The sequence below is a fragment of the Melanotaenia boesemani genome, chromosome 17 (genome assembly GCF_017639745.1).
Source record: "Melanotaenia boesemani isolate fMelBoe1 chromosome 17, fMelBoe1.pri, whole genome shotgun sequence".
NCBI lineage: Eukaryota > Metazoa > Chordata > Actinopteri > Atheriniformes > Melanotaeniidae > Melanotaenia > Melanotaenia boesemani.
In genome coordinates, this window is record NC_055698.1 from 17,341,653 (window position 1) to 17,355,289 (window position 13,637).

The following is a 13,637-nucleotide window of genomic DNA, read 5'->3' on the forward strand; positions in this document are numbered from 1 at the left end:
GTAGTGAAAAGCCCCAAGAGCCTTCTGTGTGCCCTCTTGCTCCTCTACTCTGATCCACTATAAACAGCCCTACAGGCCTGTCCATCAAACTTTTGTTGAGGGAGCTGATTTAATTTTGACAAGATGTTTTTTTTCTCCTCACTTCCTTTCAGAAACGCACGCACACAGCAATCATCTGTCCCACGCGTATTGTTTCGTCTTTGTAACAAAAGCCTATTTTGTGTGTTGCTAAGTGTGTGTGTGTGTGTGTGTGAGAGAGAGAGCGCTCTTTAAAGAAGCACTTCACAGTTAATTAAATGTGGGGCTTCAAACAGTATTGTGTATCCATGAGAAAAAGCGCAAGAGAAGCACGCAGATAATTTTACGTGAAATCCTTCCACCGTGCATATAGATTGTGTAAGTGTTCATTAAAGACAACATTGTTATCTAAGCTACTACAGAAGCTGTTTGTATCCATCTCTGCTCCACTTTGTCTTCCTTTATCCTGTAATTCCTGTAAGTCAGTCTTTAATTTTTAATGTGTAAACCTTCATCTCTCTTCTTCTTCCCCGTTCTAAATATCTCTCTACATCCCACCATGCCTTTGTTTCTTCTAAGTCCCCAATTACTTCATTTTGGTGCGCCAATATGGAGCTAACCTGCAAGTACTTATTGATTTTTTGAGAGGAGACATGATGTTGGAGGGATCTTTGTGTTGGCTGTAACAGGTATTAAAATCTTTACTGGTGTTGTGGAGTGACTGTGTGTGAAGCTTGAGAGATAATTATGAAAGGTGAATGTCTAGGATGGAAGCACATATAGAGAAAGGACAAAAATGCAAAAACAGGACAGAAAGGAAGGAGTGAGGATGAGAGGAGGGCTATAGATGGATGACACTGTCAGCAAAGCAGAGCACTGATAAGGAGCAAACACAACACACATACATCTGAAGAACTAATGGATGACTATAAGCTGTCAGTGGTGTGTAGAAAGGAGACAAGATGAAGTGATGAGTGAGAAAAAAAAAGTGTTGAGGATTGGTGTTTGCGGAGGAAAAATAATTAGAGGAGCAAAAAAGCTGAGCATTTTCTGCTGTCCCATTTTCATCTCTGCTTATGAGTCAGTGAATAGATTACATCTGACCTTACTTATACAGTGAGAGCTGACTGAAATCAGATGCATGAGTCTGGGACAGCTTCACCAGGAAGGACTGCTTTAACAGAACTGGAAAAGTACTCATTATACCTACTCTGACACACAATGGCAATACGTCACTTACTGATCTAAATAAGAAATTTCTTATTAAAACCTGAAAAGTTCACAGTTTTCATGAAAGTTTTAGCCTGTTCTTACACATTATCAGCCTTTTCTTTGGTTATAAGCCATTTTATTTTAACTTTTTTTAGCATTTCACGTACCACTAGTGTAAGTTTACTTGCATGACACTTCTAATTTGAAAATAGGGGCTTTAGTGCTTTAAAAAAATGTTTCTATTTGTCTTAAAAATCTCAAAGAAAAGCAACATGGAAAGGGTGTGTTTTAAGTGTTTACTCATTCGCTCCATTGACAACTCCCCCTGTGCGATTAGCAGATAGTAAAATTTGCTAACTGGTACCAACTGACAGTTTGAGGACATTATAAGAGTGCAGGAACAAATGGAGACAGAACATCACAAATCTGAAGAAGACCTGAAGAAGGTTATTTTTGCCTCTAACATTGTTTAGGTTTGCTTACATGTCAAGGTAAACTACCACATAATAATCCATTCATGTTTTAATGCAGCAGTTTCAGCTGCATTTACAACAGTTACCTTGCGCTTGCGAGGAATGGGCTCATCAAAGAGCAGGCTGCTGCCATCCTGATCATCTAGACTGGGGTCCTCAGGTCCTGCAGGGCCGGATCCTGCTCCACCCAGGCTGGGTACACGGAAGGGCTTGAAGCTGTCGGCAGACAGTGGCGGGGAAGGTGTGGATGGATTTGACTGGTCACTGGGAGCAGACCAGCTCCAGTAGCCCCCTGAGGAGCTGTTACTAGATGGGGTGAATGGTCCAGCTGAGCCGTTGTCCTTCCATGAGCCACTCAGACCCTCTGAAGAGAGGAACATTAACAGAGAAGGAAAGAATATAAGGAACAGAGAATGGTAGAAGGAGGGATGTGAGGAGGGTAAAGGCTGAATGTTGGAGTAAAAATCTGACACAGGAAAATAAAGGTAACTCTTCTGCTCTGTGATTCCTCTAAGGCACTATCAAGGTCTTGTTTTTATGGATCAAAGACACGTTTCTTTTGAACATCAAGCAAGAAAGCATCTCACTTTGTAAAGATAAAGGCTGTGTGTGTGTGTATATAAGAGTGTATGTGTGTGTATAAAAGACAGAGTGAGAGATCCAGTTTTGTTAAGTGAACAGTGGGGTGTCTCTCTTATCAGACTTCCGTCTCTGTGCTGCAGCAGTATTTTCCATGAAAGACCCAGGGGCTCACTAGCTACAAGGAAAAAATGTCTCTTAAGTTGTTTTGTGTGGGAGAAAAGCAAATGTTATGACTGGTTTTCAAGCTAAGAATTGTTCATTTGATTAACTATCAAAAGCCAATCAGGTGTGCAGTGATGTAAAAAGCACACTGAATCATTTTAAACTTGTAACGTGACTGTGTAGCTGGTATTTAACAGCCATTTCATGCATGTGTGCATCTGGCTGCTTGGTAGAGCGGACAGTCGGTTGGTGGATAAAAAGAATGGACGGCTGCATGTGACTGTAGTTGTGGGGCACTTTGGATTCCTGCCACCATGTTGAGTGGCTGAGATCCAGATTCTTTGTTTTTCTCTATTGATTTGAGCAATTCATTGATGAGGCAATCCTACAGCACAGCAGGTGGCAGTAATATATAAGCCAAAGCTTCCACATGCATTCACAAGATAACAGCTGTGACGGAGGGAAATGTCATCATACACAGAACATACAAATGACTGACTTGAGGTGGGGCAACATTTCTGTGTTTGGTTGTCACAGGACTTCTGCTGTGACAACCCCCACACCTTGTACTGCAGAAACTTACCACAGACTTTGACAGGTGGACTCCTAACTAGTGGGCTGGTGGAAAGACTTGTCAGGACCATGGCAGCCGTCACCTTGTCCATATCCACTTCCTCCTCTGACCGTCTGGCAAAACAACAGAAAACAAAGAAATTGTTACTGAACATCATCGTTTCCCATTCGGTTATTATAAATGTCAGGCTCACAAACATTTAGATGACAAATGATTGCTAAACAGAAGATTGTTTCTTTTATTCATTGAGTACCTAGTGGCACCAGTGGCAGCCACCTTTTAGCTATAAAGTGACAAATAATTTCCTGTCTTTTCTTTTTCCTTTAAAAAATAGCTATAGCTGTGCTATACGGCTTTGCAACTAAATGTGAGGCGTTAATGTAAACAGATGCTTAATCTCGCTGCAGTTGGTCAATTTTTAGAGATTAACACTTGGTAGAATTAAACCACAGAAGGAGTTGTGAATGTTGAAAACATCACTAATGGAAAATGTGATGTTTCTGTTAGTTAAGTCCATCAGTTTCTAAAGAATAACTCCAATGAGGTGCAAAAAGATCCCAGATCACTTCAACATAACCTTCAGTGTGAGAAACTCTGGCTTTCATAATCAGATTTTTTAAAGGCAACATCAAACATACAACTTACAAGGCCAAAGTTGGACAGCCAAACACACTGACAACAACACACTTGTGCTCCTCACCTCCCTTTGCCAGATGTTTTCAGACAAAAAGCAAACCTTCTGCTCTGCATACTGCTGCAACATAAGCTACTAATTACATTCAAGTGTTTTTGCTTTTTTTTCTCTCTCTGAAGCACAATTACCCAGACTGCACAGGAAAAACCAGCAGTTAACAGCTGAAATACTGCACTACAAAATGAAAAGGTAATACAGCCGAGCCAGATTAATGATGATGACTATCACAGCACACAAACATTTCAATCCAAATGTCAGACTGTAACCAAATCCACGCACGTTTGTCTCAACTACTTGACGTGAAGAAATCGTGGACTAGTAGACAGGCATCTTAATCTTCTGGCATGTAGCACTCCTAAAAAAGAGACACAATCCCTGTGATCAAAGAGATGTCAATAGCTTTATTACTGACACCGTACCTGTGCTGCATGTTCACTATAAACGTGACAAGCTCTTTGTGTGCAAGCCAGTGAGGCTTTGATGGTGTGTGGATACCAAATGATCAAAGACAAATCTATTACAATGATGAAATCTTCTGCTGCCTTGAAGGAACGTGGCATCAGTCATCCCCAGCTTTCATGGGATCAGAAAGAGATGCATCTTCATTGTTTTTTATGTATAGTAAGGCACCAAACTGTTAATAAAGAAGTTAGTGTTTACTTCCTCAACTTAGGTAAAAAAAACAAACAAATGCTCTGACAGGACAGATAATTATACTTATACAATACAGTTGTGCAAAAGATGCAAGTAAACAGTCAACAGACTGCACACATACTGTTGAACGATCCCCCCTTGTGTGTGTGAAGTTTATAATGTTCCTCTTCGTGTGTGCATAGTTTGTAGTATGAGCTACAGTAGCTCTGGTTCTCCAACCCCCTCCACAAAAAAACATTAATTTCACTCATGAAATATGGGGTCAAGTGTGGTTTACACCTCTCATGGTCACGACTTCATTAGCAACAATTCTCACCCTGCTGGACATCTTGAAAAATGAAAAAGAAATGTAAACATTTAAACAGATATTAGATATCAAAGAGGCATATTTTCATCCAGCTGTTTTTCTCCAGCTCCATCCTCTTTTCCTAATACTTCTGGTTTGAAGAAGACGGTCAAAGCTGCAAACAGTTTGATGCTGAAGTTGAAGCAACTGACACATCAGTGAGTGATGTCATGCTGGCTACACCCACTTTTATACACTTTATAATACAGTCTAATAACTACTAGCTGCACACATCTGCAAACTGAAAGGATAATAAAAAAAAAAGTTTCTGCATGCTGTTTAAATTTGCTCTACAGCAGTACTGCATAGTTACAGAAAGTGACTGATGAAGACCTTGGAGACATGAGATGATTGTCACTGCCCTTTAGACTAGGAGAACAACACAACATAACCCAAAGTCCAGATGTGATACACAATTATTTTTAGAAGAGCTTTGAGGCACAAATGCTCCCCCTTCAGCGTGACTGCACCCAGGAAAATCAAAAATAGAAAGAAAAAAGGGGAAAGTCCCTTACTCCACATGCTCCACAACACACACGTTAGACGATTAAGTAAACTTAAAACTGCAAACTGCTTTTCAAACAGAGGCTTAAAGAGAAATGTCTTAAATCATCAAGTATTACATTTGCAGTTTTATGTTAAAGAACAACGTTTTCATTGTTTTGAGCATCACAAATGATTGATCACACAACTGATTTTTAACGTCTGCGAAGCTCCACTAAAACCTGAGACTGGCTGCCGATGCTAAGTGAGGACTGGAGGCCTGTGTTAGCAGCTACAACTTAAAACAGCTAGAAGAGCTAACGGGGATTTCCAGAGTTTCCTTTTCTGAATAATAGAAGAAGAAGAAGAAGAATAAAAAGAAGAAGACGGAGAAGAAGAAAAAAACTTTTACAGGGTATTATTTTTGGAATACAGCATTTTTATAAAACTGCACGGTTTCAATTTGGTAAAATTTTCACAAAAAATACATATTTATATGTATTTTATGTTTAATTAAACAGCTTTCTGGTCTATTTTCCTTTTCCAAAAAATTAAATTGCATGATCTGAAAAGGAACACTGCAAGACTGAGCCAATATAATTTAGTATTTTTTTTTAGATGACATTTAATTACAGATGTTCTCAAAAATAAAGCAAAATTATTTGCTCAGTTTGATGGCACTAGTCACTTTCAATGTAATTAAAGTGACAGAATTTAATCCTAATTGAACAGTTTTATTTTCAGTGAATTGCACAATTAAAAGTGTATTTACTTCACAGCAAAAGGAGAGAGTGACAGGAGAAGAGAGTGTGGTCTAACAAAGAAAGAGGCTCAGCCTCCATTAGCTGATGGCTAATTTATTACCCTTCCTGCTGCTGAATATGATGTCATTACAGCCTCCACATAAATCAAGAAAGGAAGCTGCACACACAAATGCCACTTTTACTGGTAACCCCCCACCCTGTGTTGCCATAAAACCACTTCCTGGTCACCTTGGGAGGCTATCATGTGACAATAGATATCATCTCCACGGCAACAGTGACAGACAATAACGACTTTGAGATTTGTCCATCCTGAAATATGAAAGAGTAAATCTCAGTAAAACACATTAGTAGGACTTATAATTAAGATGTAATGTATGACATGGAAGAAAAGAGATTTTCCCAAATCACATTTGTCATTAGTGGTCTTATCAAACTTAGATATTCTGCAAGTGGTTGTAATTAACACACACACTGAGAATGTGTGTGTGTTGGAGAGATATGTTAAGAGACAGGATACATGTTACACGGAGACGGGGTGGGATGGCTAATGGATTGAGAAGTGAATTCTGAAAAATGGGTTTCATACACTGAAATGTTTATCACTGTGTGTGCGTCAGTGTTTGCACTTTAATATTCTCACTTTAATCATTTGCAATTAACATCTTCTTGTATCTGACCCGAGGCTTCCTGGACGTACAGCTTCATCAACATAAACACTGAAAGTAAAGAGCTTGTTTACTAAAGCAGATAACATAAAAAGGATCCATGTAAATTTATCTTGTTCTTGGCTTTTCAGAAATGGAAAGTGAGCTTACCCTGAAGATGCCATGAATGTTGTTAAAACCTTTAAAGACTGCTTTTTTTAACGGATGGATTAATTTTCTGTGTTTCATTTACAGCTGCCCTTAAGTGTTGTCATGCAAAACTGAATCAGTCTTCAAGACAACTATCTGAATTCACACAAACACACAGCAATACACTTAATTTTAAAAAGGTACCTGAGTAGTTACATGTTGCATGTTGATTATTTCCTACTCTGCTCTCAACTTTAAATCTAAATGCCACTGTCACAAAGGTAAATATTTTTAATTAAAAATAGAAAGATGCCATATAGATAAGACAACTACTAAGCTTTTGCATAACAAGTTTTCTCATTAATAAACTACCTGCCGGTTATTTTCTTAAGTAATAAATAATAGGAATAATAATATATAATAAATAATATAATAAATAATAGAAAGTCAGATGATTGTTTTGTTCAAGAAAGATGTGTGTATATTATCACATAATGCAAAAAACAAACAAAAAACCCACAGCAAACACTCTTATTCAAGAGGTTGAACCTGATTAATCATTTTTTCCCTCAAAATTACAGCATCCTGATCTTTTAATCAGCATGCTGCTGCAGATTAATCAACAATCTAACTGACCTTTCAAGCTCCAAAGACAATCCAATTAAGCAGTGAATCTTGATCTTGAAAACAAGAAAGTTGACAAAATTTGGAGAAAACAAAAACAATGAAGTTTTTGTAGATGTAACAAAATCAATAGGAGGGACAGACAGATGTCAATCAGCTGTCCACTCCCACACAGTCTTTAGGCGAGGTCTTATCAGACAAAAAAAGTGTGACCACCTATTTGAGTGGACAAAGGTTGCATCATTTTGGAGTCAATGTGACTTTGCCTCCTTTCCATCCCCTTGATATTGTATTAAATGGAAGTACAAGGAAGGAGCAGAAGTTCAAGTAGCAAAGTTTAGTCCATTTGTTACATACAAGAGCTACTGGATCTCCCATAGATAATAAGACAAGCGGATCACTGACTGAGCACTGAGAAAATCATGAAGACATGTTGAAAACAAAAATTAGAAACTCAATGAGTTCAAATTAGAAGCAGGGATAAGATGGTATTAACCTTCTGTGGTACAGTAGAAGTAAAACAACAGCTCCCTCTTCAGTCATTGTGATAAGTTTAGAGAAAGATCTGGAGGTTGGCCAAGCTCTCAATGAAAGGCCTGAAATTGTTGTACGTCTCTGATCAGATGTGTGCCCTGTTTTTAGGTAACATGAGTGAATCTGGCTGAACAATGAGCCTGCATGAGTACAACCGAGACAGGAGGCAGGGTGATGTGTGTGTACGTCTGAAGTCAAGTCGCCACCATTGTGGGGGACAGGCAGTGTCCAGTTTCAAGCAAAACACTGTGCAGGCAAAGAAAATAACAGGAGTTCATGTTACTGTGACCATCTTAACAGGTAGATAGGCAGCAAATGAAATATGGGGCTGGCTTTTGCTTTTCCTCACATTTTTAGGCTTTGCTGCACGTTGATGACAGAAAACTCCAACGCTATAATTTATTAAGGTGGAAATATGTAAACATCTTGTGGGAAAAACACTGAAATAGTTCATGTATTACGTCTGAGTGGGCATAACAAACACAGACTGTATATTAGGTGTTTTTTCACTTTTTTTCTCTTTTCAGTTTTTTTTTTATGTGTTGTTATTTATGTTGAGTTTTCTAAAATGTTTACAGGTTTTCTGAATGTGTTGTATTTTTATTTTATTAAACTGTTGTGTTTTGCTAAATGCTGCATTGATTAATTTGACATTTTCTGAAATGTTCTAACATTTTGTTTCTTCTTGGATTGTTTTGTTGATGTTTACTTTTGCATTTTTGGTTTTACTTGTTCATTGCTGTTGTGCTTTTTATTGGGTTTTCTAAGCTTTTTTTTATGTTCTTTTATAAAGTCTATAAGTCACCGATCTTTTGTCATGTTGGTGTGTATTTCAGTTTTTTATGAGCTACTTTACAGCATCATGTTGAATAAATGACATTAAAAAGCCAGTCACATGAATTTGGCAATATTAAAACAGGAAGCTTTAGTGCAAGTTTGCTGTCTGTTCAGTATTTAAAACAGAGTGGGCAGTTCATCCACCTAATTCATGCAGATTTCTTTTAATTAAATGTTCACAGCTTTAAATTCCTCGAATGTCTACAAATCAGTTGTTTTTGTTGGGTTTTTTTTTTAAATGTCTTATACTGAGATGTGAACATTTGGGTGCCAATACGAGATTCAGCCTTCCTCTACTAAAAGATTTTGAAGGTCAGATTCACTAAATAATGTCATAAATAATAATCCTGGCAAGTTTAAATACAACGATACTTGTGTTTTTATATGAGTCCAAGCACCTTACAATTTATTTTTTTTCTTAAACTTGCTTTCCAAACTCTTTGAAGCTAATTGGGCCAAGGTCAGTCTCAGCACACACACACACACACACACAGATTCACGAACAAACCCTGGCAGCGTTAGTTTCTATGGAACCCAAAACACTATCAATCATTTCTAATAAAGGCAGCTGAAAGGTGTGGTGGATTTAGGAATTCCCCTGAAACACAAGTCAGCGCTGCCAAGCGCACCCCTCACTCCTACACTCTTCAGTCTACACTCAGCCCTCTTGCTCCTCTTCCTCCCTTCACCCCTGTTGGACTGACTTTCCATTCTTTGTGCCTCTTTCTTGCTCTCTGGGCCTCACTAACTTTCCCTCCCACATTTGGAGCTGCTTTGACTTCTGTTACCAGATCATACAGCAAACACAGTAAGTGAGCAAAAGCAAGACTGTGTGTATGCCTCTGTGTATAAATATGTGTGTGTGTTTGGGTTGGCTCTTCTCTTTGATGCTGCACGGTGTGGGGAGGTCTACTCGTTTATAACAGCCACTGGACTATGAAGCCCATTTCCCCTTCATAAGCTCCTATAAATCAGAAGATGCACGAAGGGCAAAGCTTTTTATTGGCAGGTGTGTACGAAGTGAGACACTCAGAATATTTCTTTGATGCGCATGCATCATTCAGCCATATTGCCTACAACAGTCCTTTTTTAGAGAACATCCAGAAAACAGTATTTCAATAAAATCTCAAAGACAAAATGATGCATTAGAGCAGGAAGCTGCCTTTTCAGAGTAGTGAAGTGTGCAGTTGTTGTTGCTTTACATATCATAATGAGTGAGGTCTTGACCTACACATATGCGAGTGTATATAAAGTTGGGACATGTGCCGCCAGCAGCTGCTGGATGCTGTTTACATGTTGTAAATTCGAGCTCATGGCTTGTAAGCAGGATCCACTTTTATGGCCACAATATGAATTTTATAGCTCATGCAGCCGATGTCCAAAATAAAAAAATGCAGCTTTGGTGTCGCCATTTTACCACGACACGTCACACTTTTCTATATTTCAGTTCACTTGTTTTCCAACATTTTTTGTTAAAGTTACATTTTAATTTTCAAACAACATTACACTGAATGTTTGCTCTACATGTTTACTTCATATGGGGGGGGGGGACAAAATACTGTATTTGTCTAACCAAAACCAGCCTGTTTAATTGCATGTAAACTAGCTAATCTAAACACACCACACAGGCTCAAAAGTTTGATATTTCTTTCGCTTTCTAGATAACTTTAAAGTGTATTTCTCAACAAAGGTCTTCTCATTGACATATATATATATATATATATTTTTTTTTTTTTGTTTTTTTTGTTAGATAAGTAATTATGACTGAAAAGCAGCCCATTAAGACTCCATATTAACATGGGATCACATAAAAAATATTTAGATTGTTTTTCTTTAATAAATTCCTAAATTATACAACCAGAGCTTCATTTTACAAAATTATCATTTCGGTCACTCAAAGACATGGAGTGAATTCAGACTTGCACGTATGATGAAATCACACAGAAAGATACTGTAGAAGTGGCAGACAGTGTCTGGATTCTTTGTTTAATAATTCACTTACCCTCCTGTGAATGTGTACTGGAACAAGGGCGGTGGCCCATATATAAATCTCATTCTTAACTATTTTTTTTAACTTGTTATTATTAGTGATCCAGTTTGATAATGAGTCATTTCAACAATTTCCATTTGTTATGAGACTTTTCGCTGTATTTATATTAAATCTCTGTATTTTGGTCTGGTAAAATATTATTTAACATGACCACAAACAGCAATGAAAAATCATGGTAACATTTTTTTTGTCATGTCAGATTCGAGCATATGATTGGCTGTTTAATATAACCCCAAGTTTTTTTTATTTATTTTTAAAATGTTCAGTATACCTGGTGCCGGTGTCAAAAGGCATTTTAAAAGGTAAGGTAGAAAAAGTATGAAAATCAAAATGTTTGGGAAGCAACATACAGATGCATGCGCACACACACACACACACACACACACACACACACACACACACACACACACACACACACGTGTTGTATCAGAGCAGAATGTTGGACTATTGGCAAGACAACACAAAAACTTATTAGGCCAACTTCTGCTAAAGTTGTTGGAGCATGACAAAAGGAAAAACTTCTTAGTGTGATGTACATCTAGATCACGTTCTTTAAAACAGTCTTCTCTTGTTTTCAAAGCCTCTGACTTATACATCTGATCATAGAGCCCCAAACACTCACTGTATAATCAAAGTACTATGTAATCTTCCAAGTCATAACAATGTATTGAGTGGTAGCCAGGGTTTTTAAATAGGGGCCACGAGCATCTTAACCCCCACACAGAATCTGTTTCAGCTTTTACAGCTGCAGTCACAAACCTCCATCAGATTCACTGTAACTCGAGCTCTACTGTGAACTGTGTCCTACATCAGTGTTCCTCCAACACTGAAAATGGGTTCCACTACAAAATGTCAAGATACCCTTATTCAGAGTTGTTGTAACACAGTGGAAACATTTAAGACAGGATAGTGTTAAATTACAACACACAGGTGATAATGGAAAGGAAACAGAGAAATTAGTCATCTCGTACATAAAGAATTTATATTTTTTTAATTGAAATTTTTGTTTTTTGATCAGACGTAACTAGTGATTCTAATGTATTCAACCTTGCATGCACAATACAGCTCAGAATTTAGGCAATGACTCTAAATAAAGACCGAGTGAAAACATTGTAAACTAAAGCAACAATGCACATTTTTACATTTCTGTGTAAATAATAGGTTAAACAGTGCAAATGGTCATTCTTTCATCTCAAGAGGCACAAATGTGTTGAATATCCACTTTTGAGACATTTTTAATTGAAAGATGAAAATGCTTCTAAGCAAGTAAAATGGGATGAGAGAGTATGGTTTAAACTACAAAAGCTTGAAGATGAAAACAAGGCAACTTCTTTCCGTCCCATGTGCTTCAAAAAAAAGGGGGTAAAAAGTGAAGCCTCAGATGTCTCATGTTCTTAGGGAGCTGCCAGAATCCATTTCCATTAGTGAAGTGTGGGTAATGAAGACATCATGATGACTGGTGACTCTCAAAGCTTTCAGGATCAAAGATGGAGGGAAGTTAAAAAGAACCTTCTAGGTAAGATAATATATATATATCTATATAGATATATATAAACAAAGAGTGCAAACCATGCTGAAGACATTAAATTTAAAGCCTCTGTTTACAATTTTGGTTTTCTATAAAAAAAAAAGAAAAAAGGCTCAATTATTTACCATTTGCATTGACACCGACCCCTGTGCACACCCAACTGCACCACCTTTGTTTTTCTTAAGCCACAAAAATCCTACTCACCATCTATTGTACATTGTACAGAGAATTGCTTATTGAATGTCTGGGCTTGGTCATGTATGGATTACACCAGATGATGAAACCATTAAAGCTCAATAAAATTATGCTGAGAGTTGCTCCATGTCTAATCATTGGCATTTGCTTGCAGCTAATTAGCTGATTATACATTGGCATATTTTAGCTGTCCTCTTCAAACACACATGTACTGATACAACTTCACACACTCAAATAGCTATATATAGTTAGCAAATGATAGTGCATGAGGATTGAAACGGACACACACTGTTTGCTGGTTTCCCCGTTTTTTAAACAACAAGAATACAATCAAATTCTTAGTTCAGTTAAGGCCATCTGGTAAGAGAAAACCAGGGTGTGGTGCACATTAGTCGGGCATAGAGCCAAGGACTGTGTGTGTGTGTGTGTGTGTCTGTGTGTGTTACTTTATCATTTGTCTGCTGACTGACAGTCACAGCTGTATGGCAGAACTTTTTACAGATGAACAGGGTAAGATTCTCTCCGTCTCTCTTTTATTCTTATTTAGAGCTACTGAGGTTTTGTTTTTCATTTGTCCTTTTTACAAATCAAGAGTGGGGCGATATGTTTCACATGGCTAATGGTTGGATATGTTGACACTGACCTGCTGACACACAGCCTCTCCCTATCATATAATTTTCTTAGTGTTCAATTTATTACCAGCAAAAAATGAATGTTTTTTTCAGTCTTTCCTTTCCATTATTAATGGAGTACATCATAAAGATCTTCAATATAACAGAAAGCACTGGCAAGAAAGACAGCCTCCCTCCACTGAGTTGCTCTTAAGCCTATAATACTGGAATCTAATAATGTTTACACGCCAATCACCTCTGGGAGATGGAGCGCGCACAAACACACATACAAAGATGAGTCTCAGACTGATGCGCGGACAAAATTGGAAATTAGATCATATATGTAAACAAAGGCACAAGCACAGGGGAGAGACAATGATTTCCACTTGGATATTTCATGTTAGCTTGATAAATGCACAAATAAATGTGGTTTAAAAAGCCTTCAGCCAGGCTTGCTTTTTGTCTATAAAATGGGATGATTTTCACATTCTCTGGAGCAAAA

At 37.7% G+C, this 13,637-nt stretch overlaps 1 protein-coding gene across 4 annotated transcripts in view; it reads right to left on the bottom strand.

The window, feature by feature from the left end:
- znf704 (zinc finger protein 704) overlaps window positions 1–13,637 on the bottom strand; it is a 60,449-nt gene that overhangs the window by 17,685 nt on the left and 29,127 nt on the right. For all 4 annotated transcript variants that reach the window (XM_042012101.1, XM_042012100.1, XM_042012103.1 and 1 more), the window contains 2 exons: window positions 3,031–3,134; window positions 1,790–2,067 (listed from right to left, as the gene is read on the bottom strand). In XM_042012101.1, coding sequence (XP_041868035.1) covers window positions 1,790–2,067; window positions 3,031–3,134 — 382 coding nt within the window. The remainder of the gene's footprint in view (window positions 1–1,789; window positions 2,068–3,030; window positions 3,135–13,637) is intronic.